We start from the raw sequence: 16,761 nt of genomic DNA on the forward strand, positions 1-16,761 counted from the left end.
AACTGATCTCTATTCGTTAGCAATAGTCACTTAGACCAGACACAGTAAGCAAAATTATTACAGTGAACATTTAAGTTCACCACATATCTGACTTCACTATCCATGCATCAATAATACCAAATTATCAAAACCAATGGCTTCAGTTCAGTTCATGTGGTCATGTACTCAGTTTAATAACAACCATGGTTGTATTAGAATCACAAAGCCTAATATGAAAAGATGTTTGGTTAGATGTGAAGGTAACAGTGATAAGGTTCCAAATGAAGAAAAACATGAGAAGAAGAAACTGAGAGTGTTAATAGCTGGTGGTGGAATTGGAGGGCTTGTTTTGGCTCTTGCAGCAAAGAAAAGAGGATATGAAGTGAAGGTTTTTGAGAAGGATTTGAGTGCAGTAAGAGGTGAAGGTAGAGATCGTGGTGCAATTCAATTATTGAGTGGTGCACTTTCTGTGTTGGAAGCAGTTGATGAGAATGTTGCAAAGCAGATAATGGAAGAAGGTTGTGTTACTGGAAATAGGACTAATGGCCTAGCTGATGGTTTATCTGGAGAATGGTATGTTTGTTACTTTCCCTTTCTCTCAAATCAATGTGTTTGTTAATAACAAGGTGTTAGTCTAGTGACATCCCGCTAGATCCCCAGGATGACCAAAAAGCTAAGAGTTCGATTCCTGGGAGCGAGACTTATTGCGATACCGTTGTTACCATTAACTCTTTGCATTTTCTAGTTAATAATCAAAGAATAAAATGATAGAAATGACAGTGTAATGGGAATTTCTATGATACTTGAGTACACTAAGTAAGGTTACTTTGTGTTTACAGCAATTATGAAAATTGTGGAAATCTGGAACAAATGCAACTGTAATTGCATAATTATGATCTTATGATCGTGGTCTGTTACGAATACTCCCAAAATCACAATATTACGATTGTAAAGTATTAGTTAAAATACTTTGTTGAGCATGTGGGATCAGATTCAAAAGTGCCGCATGATATTTAATATATTTTGTACAATTACTTAGGTTATAGATATCTAGTTTACATATATACCCTTAAAATCTTTTAAAACTTAAAAGTATGTTACATGTATATTTTTGTATATTGGGTCCCCTCCAACATATTTTAATGTATCTTTGTCAGTATGGTACTCAGATTTGTCAATTTCATAATAACTTATTAAAATTCTATTTAAATAACCAATATCATGAAATGCTTGTTGGTACCATATCTAAGAAAAATAGGTAACAGAATTGGCCAGTCTAAGTATAATTCATATAGTAGACATGGATTTTTGGGACTTAATATGCTTAATGTTTAGTCCCTCAACTTTTGAATTAGATATTTTGATAGTGATCTTGGATTACCCTAAATTATTTTGCATATTAGTATTGCTAACAAAGAGTGAGTTTGGTGCAACATTAAGGTTGTTGCTTAGTAACCATGAGGTCACGGAGTAAAATTATGGAAACAACCTCTTAGCCTGTTGGGTAAGGCTGCATATATCTATCCCCAAACTCCGAGCCACACATTTTTTTTTAGTATTGCTAACAGTCATGACCATCATTTGTGACTGACTTCTTTTCACTCCAGGTTCACTAAATTTGATTTTTTCACTCCTGCTACAAGGAGAGGGCTTCCTATTACCCTAGTGATATGTAGAATTGCACTGCAAGATGTCTTAGTCAATGCAGTTGGTTCCAACATACTTAAAAACAAAGCCAAAGTTGTAGATTTTATTCAGGAACCTGGCAAGGTTTGAGTTTCTCTAACAACTAGTTTCAGATTGCCCGTTTTGCCATCTATAGCTGTAATCTATTTCGAATATTTTTTTCTTCATTCACTGTCAGGTCAGAGTGATCCTAGAAAATGGAGAGCACTATGATGGTGATATTTTAGTAGGAGCAGATGGAATATGGTCAGAAGTAAATTATACCATCCTTTCCTTCTAGTTTCTTTTTTTCTCTAATGACTCCCTTTTTATACGTTAGTTTTGTTTGCGAGTTGGATTCTGGAGAGAAATGAAAGGCTCAGAGCCATCTCACGAGTATATTTCATGACTCACAGGCTTTTCCCTCCCTTCTATTACCCTCCAAAAACCAACTCGGAAATAAACCCTTAGGTATTCAATTTATTTTGTTGATTTTCGTAGGTGCGTTCGAAGCTGTTTGGGTGGCAGGAAGCAAATTACTCTGGTTTCACATGCTATACTGGATTAACACATTATGTACCTCCTTATAATGATACCATTGGGTAAGTGTACTTCATTCCCATAATATTTTAGCACAATCAAAGGCTTCCTTAGTTAAATAAAGAAAACTTTCAAGGTTGAAACTCATGATAGAACAATTGTTTAGGCTTAAAAAGGTGATTCTTCAAAAGCGCTTTTTGCAAAAAGCATGTTTGTGAGAAGTTGAAACATTGAGCTTCCCTTTAAGTGAATTTCAGCTTGTTTACCTTTGATGAACATTTTTAGTAAAAATTCAGTCTAATAAGCATATGAATATGGTCACATAAGCTATGAAGAATGGTCAAATAAGCTTGTTTACTCAAAGTATGAAGAATTTCTTGTTTTGTATCATTAAACATGTGTGCCACATAAGAAGATAAAGATATCCCCTCTAACACAACTCAAACCCAATGATTCTTTGGTATAATGAACTCTCATAATTCATTTCTTTATTTCTAATAGTTATAAAATTGCACAACACCATACACTAGCAAACTCACTGGAATTTACAACCTCTTATTTCAACTTTTGGTGATTGTTTCTTAAACGTGAAGGTATCGGGTATTCTTAGGCTTGAACCAGTACTTTGTTGCCTCAGATATTGGCAATGGTAAGATGCAGTGGTATGCTTTTCAAGGGCAGGCCCATTCTAGTGCCCCTCATCTCGAAGGTATCTTTACATGTACACTAACCAATTGCATACAAATTTGAGCTTAATTGCGACAAGTTGATATGTTTAAGCTACTTCAGGAAAGAATAAGAAGAAGAGAGTTCTTGAACTATTTGGTAAATGGTGCAATGATGTGGCCACACTTATATCCGAAACACCCGAGCATGAAATTCTGCAGAGGAATATATATGATAGAGACATGATAAACACTTGGGGAATTGGAAGAGTGACTCTTTTAGGTGATGCTGCACATCCAATGCAACCAAATCTTGGTCAAGGAGGTTGTATGGCAATAGAGGTAGTTATTTTTAGTTTTCAACCCAATATTAAAAATAATTGATTGAAGTTCCTAGTAGTATTTTTATATTTAGTACTATACTTTATGCATTTTGGCATGAGGTTGAATTTACATTTTTTATGATTAATCTATCTAAATTTAACTTATATCATCACCAAAAGTGGTTTGTCGCAATATACGTGGATAGCGATCGTGGACAAACTTTACCTTTGAGCTTTACCTACTTACCTTCTTGGCCTGAGGATAGATATGCAGAGTCAAGGATCAAATATCTTTTCTATTACCACTTTAGCGCTCTTAAATAGAGAGCTATGAACAAGTAGGAGGAGCAAGCAATTAAAGGAATTTGTGTATGAGTAATGTATATGATATAAGTTTATTTCCTTAAGTCCCCTTCTTTTGTTGAAATCACTTTAATTTGCAGGATTCTTACCAATTGATACTTGAGCTTGATAAAGTTGCTAAACATGGCTATGGTGAATCTGAAGTTATCTCTGCACTTAGAAGGTATCCTATTTGTTATCTATACAGAAAATTGTTCTCCCTTCAATTGCAAATTTTTTTCATATAACAAGTACCCTTAAAATTCAATAGGGATTAGAGACCACCTAGACGTGTCATAAAAGCTAATTAAACCGTCTCTTTTTCATGGTTAAGTCCAGAATACTCTTCCAAGTTCCAATAATCAAAAGCCAATAATAAAAGAGTCATAGTATCTGTACACCTTTTTTAACATCAACATCATAGTTTTATAGTCCAACAGACCAACATTGTTTATATATTCTTTCTAATCCAACACACTGATAGGAATATGAAACAGGTTGACCCATTAGGCATGAATTGTTTGTATTTGTGTAGTTATTTTAACTTTAGGTACTTATTTAGGTAGTAACTGTGCAATTAGTTAAGCAGTTATGTGTCTGTATGACATGTACTGGTAGTATTTATATGGCTTATAAAACAGATTGTTCATAATATAATATAGTTATTTCTATGCATCAAATTCTCAAGTCCAACAATTTGGCCGGACTTGCAAGATGCCTTCAATGAGGATGGACTCGAGGGTGGAGGAATTAGACTGGCACGTGGAGAAGATTAATGTAGAAAGATGAAACGTTCGAACTCTTTTTATGGAAGTAAGTTAAGATCATTAGGATATGCAATGTAGAGTATGAGAAAGGACTTCACATAAGTGAAAAACAAGGTCGTAATCTTGGATTCTCTCCTATTTGTGTTAAAGGAAATTGCTAAGTCGAACGATCCTGTCATGTAAGATCATAGTGCCAGGAATTCCAACCAACCGAAATCTCACACATCTCTTGATGCTTGCCAGTTTGATGTCCAGCCAAAACAATCTGAAGAGGATACTTCAGATGTTCTTGAAAAGGCCTTAGAAAAGGTAGAAATGTGAAATTATGATGGTCCCGGTCCCACTCATTGGGTTGCCAAAGCAGGAAAAACATTTTAAATCCAAACTAGATGTGAAGATGTCCCTGACCTTTGTGAGCATGGAAGGTTCTATTATGTATTGGTTGAGAAATCTGCAGAAGAGATTATAAGAGATGTCGAGGGAAACAACATGACAGATGTTGTGCTTATCGGGGACTAGTTTCCACATTCCAGCCTCATGTCATGCTCCAGTGAGCTTTGATATGATAGGAATACGAAATATCCGGGACCAATTAGGCATGAATTATTTGTATTTGTGCATTTACTTTGTCTTTAAGCAGTTTATATGTAGTTAGTTAGGCAGGCATTTTTTATGCAGTTAGTTAGTCTGTTATGTGTTTCTATGACATGCATTGGTAGTATTTATATGTTTAGGGATGTGCAAGGTGGACATTGTTTGAAGGAGGAAACTCCTTGATATGGAGAAAGCTTATGAAATTGATGTAACATTCTTGAAATATGGCCTATTACTGAGATTATTCAAATATAATATGACTATTGGTGTCAATTTGGAGTCCAACATAGTGGCTTCATCTTTTCGTTTTTTATTGGATCTGGTACATTATTGCTGGTATGATCACACCTGCATCTTTTTGTCAGATACGAGAAGAAAAGAGTGCCAAGAGTTATGATCATGCACACTGCTACTAGGATGGCATCAAAAATGGTTGTCAACTATAAGCCATATATTGAATTCAATTTTTGGCCTCTTTCAGTATGTTCTTCTCTCAACATTAATTTCTTCTTAAATATGTAGTTCTTTACTTCATAATTGTCACCAAAAAACTGACAAAGGATTCAAAATTGTAATCTTTACATTTTTTTTAGCAGATTCTAAAAAATATAAAGATAAAGCACCCTGGCATTGTTATATCTAGTGCTTTTTTGGAGTTCATTTTTCCACAATTTGCTGATTGGATGCTTGCAGGTCATGGGTAAGAGATAGATATCTTGAATATGAAAACTATGGTTATAAACTTATAATCACTATTATTTTTGTAAACCAATTTCGAAGACTTTTTATTCAATCCTATTTTATTTCAATCTGGGTTGGTTGTAAGTTTTAATGTTATTCTTTGTCTCATTTGCAGATTGTTGTGAACCAACAAGGATCCTTTCCACCGAAGAGGTGAGTTCTTTTTTTTTTTTTTAAAAGACAAAAATGTCATTTCTTTATATAAAAAGATATAAGTGTTACACCATTTTGTTTTTTCTTTTGTTTTTTTTTTCCAGTATTTTCCTCCAAGGAGAGGATCCTACTTGCGATGAACATACCTATGTAACACATTGAAAATAAAAAAGGCCTACCAATTTTAACATTGTGTGATTAGTTAGAGTAATTTTTGTTGTTAAACTAAAGGCTACTATCACAATATTTTTTGGTAGTATAAGTGTATCCACTCACCCTACTAGGTAGGAAACTAATTCATTTCAGATAGTGTGTTACAACCCCTCCTAATAAGTGTCGTTCCCATAAATCATATATTAATTTTTTTGTCAGCGAACATTACATTACTAAACTAACACATTATTTATGCTAATATCACAATTAAGTTTGTTATCTTCATTAGATTCCTATTTCAATCACTAGAGCTATGAGAAATTAAAACTATTCTAACTTCTAACCCACTTTGCAAGCAGCAGACAAACCTTAACTAACAAATTGCCATTAGCTCCCCTAAATAAGGCAGTGGCTCAGTGCACAAAATTTTCACTTAGTGGAAACTGAAAATACATAGTTTTATTATACATCTTACATGTGAAGAGACTATTTCCGATCCATAAATTGTCCATGTTATACTATTGTTATGTGGGATGTAATGAAATGAATGTACTAGATGTAATATAAAATATGAGTATAGTATAAGTATTTAAATAATGCGAGTATTATGAAGGTTTTTCTGAGCTATTGCATGGATGTATAGGATGAGCCTTTGTTAAATTTCTAAAGAAATCACCTAACAAGTTTCTTTTACCTAATTTTAATAATTTAAAAATCTTGTAATTTAAAACATTCATAATTATTCTCTCATTTTTTTTCTCTATCCTTCCACTAATTTACCCAATGTTTCCCACATCGATGTTCAGAACAAAACAGGTATAACGAAAAAAATTGATAATTATAATCCCTTGTTCCTTCATTTTATGTTCATCGTTACATTTTTACTATGAGGGCTAGTTGCTGCGTTGGCTTAAATTTAATGGCCGATGGTAAAAAAAAAAAAAAGAAAGAGTATAAAATATGAAAGTGTTCATCAAATTCTAGATATGTACCCATTTTATTTACTGATGTAGTTTTAAAAACCATGGATTATAAACGCTTTCCACCCTATCAATCAGAATAGTAGCAATAAGAGAATTAACCTTGATATCCTTAGTTTTTAAAAACAATCCTTAATCATTAGTAGTAAAGCTACAAAAGCTTTGCACCATCACACTAACACCACCCTCATAATTAAGTCAATGTTATCGTTATGTGATGTGCAACAAATTATATATTATTAGAGTTTATTGATTCTTTCCTATCTTATTCTTATCATATCATTGTCTCATCTTAATTAAATTAGAAGTGTTAAAATTATCCATAATTCAATAAAATTAAATTCATTCACTAAAGCTAATAAATATAAATAGATATAATTCAATGAATAATTTTAGTAATATATAGATTTAAATACATCTATTATTCAAATGGATATATATATATATATATTCCATCTAAAAACAAACATTCACAAATAATGTTATTTGTTTTTCAATTTTAACTCTTACTTCCTTGTGGTACTTCACACTCTCACTTTGATTTTCTATGATCAATTGTAGGACATGCATATATAAGTTTTTTCTTAAACATCATATATTTGTAGAGTATTGCAAAACTTAACGTTTGGAACCTTAAACATCATATCCCTGTAGAATATTAAAAAGAACATTACACTTAGAATCTACCTTAAACATCATAGACTTATAGAATATTTTTTTTAAAATGATATGTTGAAAGTGTTTGTTTTTAAAATAACAATGTTTTCGTTTCAAAAGTGTTTTTAGTTCAAATTAAAAAAAAAAATTTAAGGATTAAATATTTATTAACATCCAAAACCAAATGCATTCATTTGCTACCCATAAACCAAATATATCCTAACTACATATAACATGTGGATTATGTATGTTGTATCTTAAGTTTTATACCTAAAGGAGGATATTGATAATCTTAACAACTTATATCTTAATAATCCACTAGAGGAATGTGCATACTTAACCTAAAACGAAAATATCCATAATCTTCTAGAAAAAATTGTTGAATGAAATATTCACAATCTTAACTACTTATATGTACATCCATTGAATGAATTGTGTGTGTATATTTAAATGATTCAAACTATTAGACAATATTCAATTCCAACTTGTTAATCACATGACCAAGCTTGGTTGTGTAGTTAAAGAAATAAGCCCCACCTAATAGGGGTGAGCAGACGTAGCTTTACTCTTCTTACTCAATATGACCTGATCAAGATCAGTTCCGAATAGAGTTGGGTCTCATCTGATTAGGGCTTGGTTTGGGTTTAAAGATTAGATATGGTCAATATTTAGGGTTAAATAGGGACAATAGGGACATAGCATGACTTGTCCCAACCCATCTCATGATCACTCACTCATGATATTTGTATGTGTCTCTATTTAAATGTATACATTCTCTAATTCTTTTATCATATACACATGATTAATCATATATATATTTATAATTTTATATGTCAAATTACATATTGATAATAATAAAAAATATTGAAAAGATTTTATCTGAAATGGGTATACATTATATTTAGTCGGGTTTAGGACCAGAGTCGGGTTTAAAGGTCGACCCGATCGATATTTATGGTCGAATTACCTTCGGGTCTAAGGTCAGACTGAGTTCAAAAAAATTACCCGACCAATATTTATAGTCAGGTAAAGACAAGCCCTTAACCTGTACTAACTCGACCCATGCTCACCCCAACAACCTAGTGCTAAGTTTGATAATTAAGTTTGACATTCTCTTCTTTGTTTGGCATAGGATTAGAGGATGAAGTATGATGGTATATAATACACATAATATAATCTCCAAATAAGTTAAACCAATTTTTGTTTCTCACCTCAATTTGATAATTAAAAATTTAAGAAAAACTTGTATGAAGATTCCTACACTACATCACATTTAAAGACAAGTATATTTTATATTATTTAATACTATTATTTATGACTAAATTTTAATTGAATTTTTTTATTGGTTGTCTCCATATACATATATCTCTATATTTCTTTAAAAATTATTATTGACCCAATATGATCTTTAAAATAAAATAAATTATAAAATAACCCTTCAAAGTTCCATGACAATAACTTGGTCCCTAAAAAAGTCACCAAAAAATCTCTCAATTGTTTTTGGATAAGTTGATTTTTAAATATTTGAATTTTGAACTATAATTTGGATGAAATAGAAAACTTAAATTTTATATTTAAGGGTACCCAATCAATATTAAATATCCCACTATATAAAGCAGACAATTTCTTGGGCGCCTCATTTGTTTTATTGTTGTGGTCTTAGAAAGATGAGTGAAGCGCTTCTATTTGATGACATTTTCAAGATTGAAGCTTTAAACCCTGATGGTCAAAAATATGACAAAGGTATCTCCTTTCTTTCTTATTTCCACTTCTTTTCATACAATAATTCATTTCCATTCAACTTAATTGTTTTCAATTTCTCAAAATTTTGTTACTGGTTTCAAACAGAATAATTGTTGTTAGTTGTAGACTTTATGGTTAATAATTAATTAATTAATTATGGGTTTTTAGTTTATTTTTACTACTTTTCTGGTCTCATTGCTTTGGCTTAGTTATTAGGGTTTTATGGATGGTTCAATTTATGTACTTTGTTTTTTAGTGTTTCCAGAGAGATTGACATACTTTGATTTTTAGGTTTTTTGTTTCTCTTTGTACTTTCCGCTTAATTAAGAAGAGAGAGAGAGAGAGAGAGACCCGAATTTATTCCTGAAATGTCTCAAACCTCCAGTTTGTTCCTTAAAAAATTCATATGACGGTCAAATTTAGTACCTAATAGGACTAAGAGTCCCTAAAATTTGATCTTGAAAGGGCTGTTTTGACCGGAATTTGAAATTTTTAGGAGCAATTTGAATTGTTCAGTGACCAATCCAGTCGCCGTGTAAAATTACATGTACCTATTTGGGTCTTTGGCAGATTTGGTTTCCTATGTTTATTTTCTATTTTTTAGGTGAATCAAGATTTTGCTACAAATTAATGGTAGTTTATTATAAAGTTATGCAATTCAATTGACTGAAGTTGTAGTGGCGATTATCGTATTCTTCATACATTATTTTAGATAGATATTAGATTAGAAGCTGACCCCACCTAGAGGGAAAGGCTTGGATGTTGTTGTTGTATTAGATTAGATCCTTGTGGATTTTGCATCCTAGACAGTATTAAATGTTATATATAGTTTTCTGACCCTTTTTTGTGTCTGCATGTCACACTACTTAATTTTTGTGCGAGATCATCATGTGTTTGTTTGGCATGAGCTTTACAGTTTTGTGGCTATTTTCTTGTAGTTTCTCGGATTGTAGCACAAAGTGAGAAGTGTGGCATGTACATGCTCTTAGATGTAAATACAGAGATTTATCCTATGAGCAAAGATGAAAAATTCTTGATGGTACTCTCACCCTCACTTGTTCTAAATACTAAGGTAAACTTCGTTCTCTTCTCGCTTATGGTTCTCTTTTTTTCTTTGTAGACAATATAAACACAGTTCTCTTGTTTACTTAAATTAGTATTACTTCCCCGTCTACATGACCCAGCTCTTATATGAACTTCTATGTATCATTGAATTACCTGATTTGCCAATTATCATTGATGGACTTATGTTGTGTCAATTGGTGGCTGCTAACTAAATATTTTCTTACCTTTGACTTACTCTTAACACAATGGAATTAGAAATTGGACCAATACCTACTGAAAGGTTTTTTGCTTATTTAGATGTCTTGGCCTGGTTACAACAACAACAACAAAGCCTTTAAATCCCATATTGGTTACCTAGATCAAACGATGCCACAATGCTCTATCGTAAACCATGTTGTTTAACAAAGCATTATCTCTAAATCTTTCCTAATCATTTCCCCTATGTTTTCTAGGTCTCTCTTTCTCTAGGAATTAGACTAATCTCCATTTGATCTACTATCTGTAATGGTGCTTCTAACTCCTCCATACATATCCAAACTACCTAAGGCGCGATTCTACCAATGTAATGATATGCATTGGCCTAGTTAAGGTGTGAATTTGATAAATAAGAGGCAAGACACCGAATCAAAGGAGAATTAGTGTCTTCCATGTCTTGAAATGTAAAAAGAATAACTAATAATTGACTTCACAGAAGAGTCCTGAAATGACTGCTCCGAAGGCCATAAAAAGGGCTGCAATGCAATCTTTATAACTTCTACAAGGAATTTATGGTCCATGCTTTGAACATACAGACAAATTGACAATGCATTGTTTAAATTTTAATCCCATTATGTTGAATCATGATTCAGAAGTCCTACATTATAAGTTTTCTTTGCTATTGTGCCACACTTCATGATCTTGGTGAGGTGCCTTCATTGCCTTGTGACTTGATGTTCTCAGTTTCTCTGCAGACCACCATTCCGATGTTCAAATCAGTAAATCCATTGTGAAAAATTTAGAATAAAATAGACAAGAACAACATGTCATAAATACATAATTAGGAGGTAGTTATCCTATATAAAGATGGGAGATGACCCCATAATTGCTGGATGTGACTTGTCCTGACAAGCACTTGGCTCTATCACTGGGATGGTCTGGGTCCAGTATATGTAACCGTAGGGTTGGAATCTTCTCTAGTACTGGACCATCCAGTATTGGAATATGAGGATGATAATTTTAATATTATTTATTAAAAACTAATTAAACTCTGAACCCTTAAAAAAAAATTGTGCCATGTGTGAGGATCTGCACCCAGTATTGGACTCTCCAGTCTTGGATAGGATCTCGACTCATATCCATCACCTTCTGGCTGAGTAAAGAAGTCGAATACATTTTTAAGGTTGTTTTAAGTAATAATCTCTAATGAAGTATTTCACAGTACAGAAAATGTTTTTTTCCGTTTTTGTCAATAATAATAGTAATCAATAATGATGATGCTGATCTTTGTTTTTGTGCAATCTACAATCAACATATTTGTTAGACTAATTCAAATGACTCGTATTTGTCTCAGAGGTATCTAATGTTGCCTTTCATTAAATTGATTTACTCCTCAGGATGGCCCAGTGTCAATTCAAGACAAGTTTGAATACATCATGCACGGAAGGCTATATAACTTTGTGAATGATGGGGATTCGAAAACTGACGGTTCAAAAACTGATCTTGAAGTGTATGTAAACTTTCCGCTTTATATTTTTTTATTTTATTTTGTGTTTCATCAGAAATATTGCCTTGTATTTAACTCAACTGAGTTCTAGATTAAAATTTTAGCTATAGCACAATTAGTTTTACTGCACTTGCAGGCTGCGGCTATACTATTTTTCTTTTCAAGTAGTTGCAATGATGTGATTCCTTATTAACCTATTTCAACAAAGTGTGTATTGAAATAGGTTGATAAGGAATAACATCCTTGCAACTATAATAATTGACTTGCACGTATCAGCTTATTTTTATTTATTTGATGGATTGAATCTCTTTCTCCAGGGAGGTATATGCATCTTTTGGTGGACTACAGTTGATGCTGAGAGGGCATGCTTCCCATTGTCTTAAGTTTGCAGTGGATCAGAAATTGTTCTTACTAATAAGGAAGGTTTGACACTTGAAAGCCCTGATGAATTTGACTAGGGCTGAAAAGTTAAACATGTTGAATTTAACTATCTGTTTGCAAGTGTTGGATAATTTGTCTACTATTATTCTTGAAAGAATTACTTTTAGAAGTATGAGTTTTGTGTTTGGAATGTTTATCTAGAAGTAAGGACCAGTTTTGTTTGAGTGGTTCATCTACTGTCATGTCAATCTTTCCCTAGATAGAGTAATTTACAATATTTTTCTAATCTTTTCTTTGTTAGTAGAATGCATTTTTTAGTACTTTTGTTATGTTGAACATTTATGATTTCTGTTCAACCTAAACTTACCAGAGCTATATTCAAACAATTTAGTTTGAAGTTAAATTCCACTGTTCCACATCTGATATTTAACAGAAGCCATGTGATTCAGGGATTTTTCATGTTGTGTCAGTAATATACTTTTTGGTATAAACTTCATACCTATTTAAACTTATATAACTGAACTGATAACATGAATCTAATATGAGAAAAATATGTATACACCGACAATGTAAGTTTTTTATATTGTCGGTGCATCATTCATCATTCATTTTCAATTATCATTGACTTTTCAAAAAATTAAACCAAATGAATGGTGGATGATGCACTGACTGTATACACATATTTACACTCAGTGCATAGATTTAATACTCATCTAAATATCTAATACACCTTATTTTAAGAAAAATAGTTGTTAATTCTCTCCTGAACATGACAATAGAAAGTTCTCCAATGTTGACTAAGATACCTTGGTTTATCTTTTGTATATTATCATGGCCCATTTTATTCACTTGTCTCTTGAGATTCAAAATGTGATAAGTTGAATGTCACTTGATGAAATTTCTCCAATGAGAAAAACACTTTAAACCCATGAACCGTTGTCAAAGATGGGAAAATCTTGGGGGTTTGTTGACCTCAAGAAAAGAGGGTTTTGTCACCTTTTAAGTGATGTGCACTTAGGAAATGGAATAACAACCCTACTGATGTAGTGTTTATACACAGTGCCTTAGTTAGAGACCATTACCCTAGATTAATACATTGTTGGTCAAAACTACTTATTAGGTCCATAAACTAGTCGATAATTAGTACACCAAGTTTCTAAACATATTATACATCATACTTATATTGTACTTGTAATAGGTATACAATTCATTACATGCCCGAATGTTTATAATAATACTCATACACATGGTATGAAGTCCCAAAAATTTACAAGGCACAAATTTCTTTTTATGAAACCAAAAGTTGCTTTGGTAACAATGCAAACAACCGCAATCATATCTTAGCCTCACTCAATGAGATCGACTACATGATTGGTTTCGGATGTCTAGTAGCTAGCCTCTAAACACATTTGCATGGGATAAGCATATCTAAGAATATCCAGTATAATAAGTTATGTTGTGGCTGGCTAAAAAATTTAATCAGATTTTCTTTAGCACTTTCTAATTTTTGTACCATGAAAAAACTCAGAAACGAGTTAAGAGCAGACAGATTAATTAAAGCTTAAAAACAACACCCAGTTCTAAGAACAGAGTTTGAATAAATTTCAACTACTTGTCTTAGTGTGACTCCAACTCATAGTGATTAATAATTCAAATAGAGATTCTCTAATCTTTGACATTGATCTTGAGTTCTCTCTTCCTCTCCTGTCTTTCTTTTACTATAAAGATGACAATCATAGTGATTAATAATTTCTTTATTTAACTTATGTATTGCTTACTAAATTTTATCTATCACTTATCGGGTTTATTATAAATGAAATCTTGTAATAATAATATAAAAAATGATGAAAGATATAGAATTAGGTACTATGCATCTACATAACATGTAACTATGCTAAGAAGTGGCTTATACAGTGAACAAGGTTTACTAATACATGCATAACAGAAGATTCATCATTGGCAAGTAGCAAAGAGAATATTGAAATACCATAGTGGCACCATATCTTATGGATTAATAATGATATAGGTACTAAACCATTCACGCTATTTATTTCGAGTTGGTTAGAATTCAATTATGACTGAATTATTTAGCAGTTCATTTTGACATTGCTCATTAACACTTCAACTAGTCATTCTCTAATATCAAATTAATGGAATGATGTAGCAGCATTAGATGAAAGTTAAAGTTATGACTAACGGTGCAAATGGAAATAAATTTGAAAGATCAAATAACCAAAATAAAAGTGTACGGATCTTTCACTTATAAATAAATACTTTATAAGATGCATATTTTTCTCGATCTTTTGCACAGAAAAATTAATATATATGGCAAGAGCTTCTTTTAGTCTTATTTTCTGATCAACTTTTAAAGTTTGTTGATGTCAACTTTCAATCAATACCGATTTCACATAGAAACTTCAAATATAATGATAAGCCAAATGACATGACACAGTTTTGAATAGTTCTGAATTTAAAGAAAAGAGAGAAGGGATTTTAGAAATATTCGATAGAAATGATAAATCCAATTCACCGTTGGACGGTAAAATATTAACAAGAAAATAAATTTCATATAGCATATATAAAAATATTGCATTGGATGAATAGATTCAGTGGACAATATAGAATTATAAATAAATGTGTTTAAGAAAAAGTAGCTCCTATTGTAAAGAATTGTGCCTTACGTGGTTTGGAGATGTGTAAAGGATACTATTGGATACCCCAAATATGGAAAGTAGACCCAACAGAGGTTAATCTATTTTCTAGAGGAAGATCGAAACCAAGAAAAAACATTGGTGAAACGATTAGGAAATATTTAGATATCAATACTTTCTCAATAAACATAATTTATGATAGATCATTATAATATGGTTCGATCTATATAACTGACCTCAAGTAGGGATGAAGGTTTGGTTGTTGTTCTACCCTTCAATGTGAATATAGAAACCAACTAATATGTCATAAGAAGTCACTAACAGCTTATTCGTTTTAAATTTATCCCAATGCATAACATACAATAGTAATAACATTATTTAAAATCTATAGTTCCATTCAACAGGACTCAACCAAGGATTTGGTGATAAGGAACTACACCTCATCAAGGTATCAACACAGCAGATCCTGAGGTTTTCCTACCCTCCAAGTCTTCATGTGCTTTTGCAGCCTCAGATAAAGGGTAAGTATGATTAACACGCACCTTCAACACACCAGAAGCAACATTTGCAAACAACTCCCCAGCAGCCTCTAATAGTTCATCCCGAGTTACCACATATTGCATTAGGGTAGGCCTTGTCAGGAACAGAGATTTTGTAGCGATGGCGGATAATGGAACTGGATCAGGTGAACCTGATGACTGCCCGAAACTCACCATGTAGCCTCGAAGCTTTAAGGATGCCAAAGATCCCTGCACAAACCATAGCATACACATTTAAGGACTTTTTCTCATTGTACTCCTATATTTTGAAAAGAGGGAATAGAAACATCATTGAAATAGATATTGTAACCCAAAGCTCAAATTAATACTTCATAACAAAACAAAGCTTTGATCAGATAGAAATCAGTGTGATCATCAACAATGAAGTAAGGAGCTAATTTCACATATAAATTGTAAGGACAATTCTATATATATCCATAAAACCACTGTTGACTTAATCGCGATTTATCGCGTAGGGTCATGCGAGGTTAAATTTTCAAAGAGGCTAGCAAGCTACGTTCCCTGCAGAACTGTGAGTTGGATGTCACAGGTGAGATCGAAGGGACGACTCATGAGATCGTGATATTGTTCCGATCTGGGTGATCCTGCTGCACGAGGTCGGGGCGTAAATATTGGGCCTACAACATACTCTTTGTTTTATTTCACATTGTTGGTCGCTTTGTCTCTGTTTTTTGCTATCCCCTTGCGCGATTTGTTTTATTGATTTAGATATCTGATTATGATACTTGTTGGTGTTTTTTGCAATCAAAGACTGTAGTTAACTGTCTTGATATGTTAGTTTTGAAGTTATGTGAGGCATAAGACTTTAGTATGCCTATATTTTGATTTTCATTGTTGATTATGTTTAAGGCTAAGTTTTATCAAATTTATATGTTAATTTTGTTATTTATAGCAATGGAAAAAGTTGTCTTTTAGACAGGTTTTCAATTTTTGTGTGTGTATATGTATATGTTTTGTTTAAAAAAAAAAAAATCATGTTTGATAGGATCTTACGATCACACGCTTTGTGTGTCCACCTACCCCTCCCGATCTTGTTAACAATGCATAAAACCATTACTCACACCCAGATGGATAGACCGGACGGAAATTCTTGAACTTCA

At 32.4% G+C, this 16,761-nt stretch overlaps 3 protein-coding genes across 5 annotated transcripts; 2 read left to right on the top strand and 1 right to left on the bottom strand.

The window, feature by feature from the left end:
* On the top strand, positions 1-6,014 carry LOC109363245 (zeaxanthin epoxidase, chloroplastic-like). Of its 3 annotated transcripts, none has more exons than XM_019609439.1 (11): positions 1-552; positions 1,587-1,749; positions 1,844-1,918; positions 2,146-2,246; positions 2,778-2,893; positions 2,974-3,191; positions 3,616-3,698; positions 5,241-5,355; positions 5,469-5,575; positions 5,732-5,769; positions 5,874-5,957. In XM_019609439.1, the coding sequence occupies exons 1-10, from the start codon at positions 134-136 to the stop codon at positions 5,739-5,741; spliced, it is 1,407 nt and encodes a 468-aa protein (XP_019464984.1). In that variant the 5' UTR covers positions 1-133; the 3' UTR covers positions 5,742-5,769; positions 5,874-5,957. The 3 variants fall into 3 exon arrangements, with proteins under 3 accessions (XP_019464984.1, XP_019464985.1, XP_019464986.1); XM_019609441.1 differs by having other exon boundaries at positions 4-552; positions 5,472-5,575; XM_019609440.1 differs by lacking the exon at positions 5,732-5,769 and having other exon boundaries at positions 5,469-5,576; positions 5,901-6,014.
* LOC109325967 (DNA-directed RNA polymerases II and V subunit 8A-like) lies at positions 9,170-12,766 on the top strand. Its single transcript, XM_019558612.1, has 4 exons — positions 9,170-9,302; positions 10,241-10,374; positions 11,960-12,072; positions 12,387-12,766. Exons 1-4 carry the CDS (start codon positions 9,227-9,229, stop codon positions 12,496-12,498), a joined length of 435 nt encoding a protein of 144 aa, XP_019414157.1. The 5' UTR covers positions 9,170-9,226; the 3' UTR covers positions 12,499-12,766.
* On the bottom strand, positions 15,388-15,889 carry LOC109325968 (quinone oxidoreductase 1-like). The gene has a single exon (XM_019558614.1). It carries the CDS (start codon positions 15,872-15,874, stop codon positions 15,545-15,547), a length of 330 nt encoding a protein of 109 aa, XP_019414159.1. The 5' UTR covers positions 15,875-15,889; the 3' UTR covers positions 15,388-15,544.

Source organism: Lupinus angustifolius, chromosome LG13 (genome assembly GCF_001865875.1).
Source record: "Lupinus angustifolius cultivar Tanjil chromosome LG13, LupAngTanjil_v1.0, whole genome shotgun sequence".
Taxonomy (NCBI): Eukaryota; Viridiplantae; Streptophyta; class Magnoliopsida; order Fabales; family Fabaceae; genus Lupinus; species Lupinus angustifolius.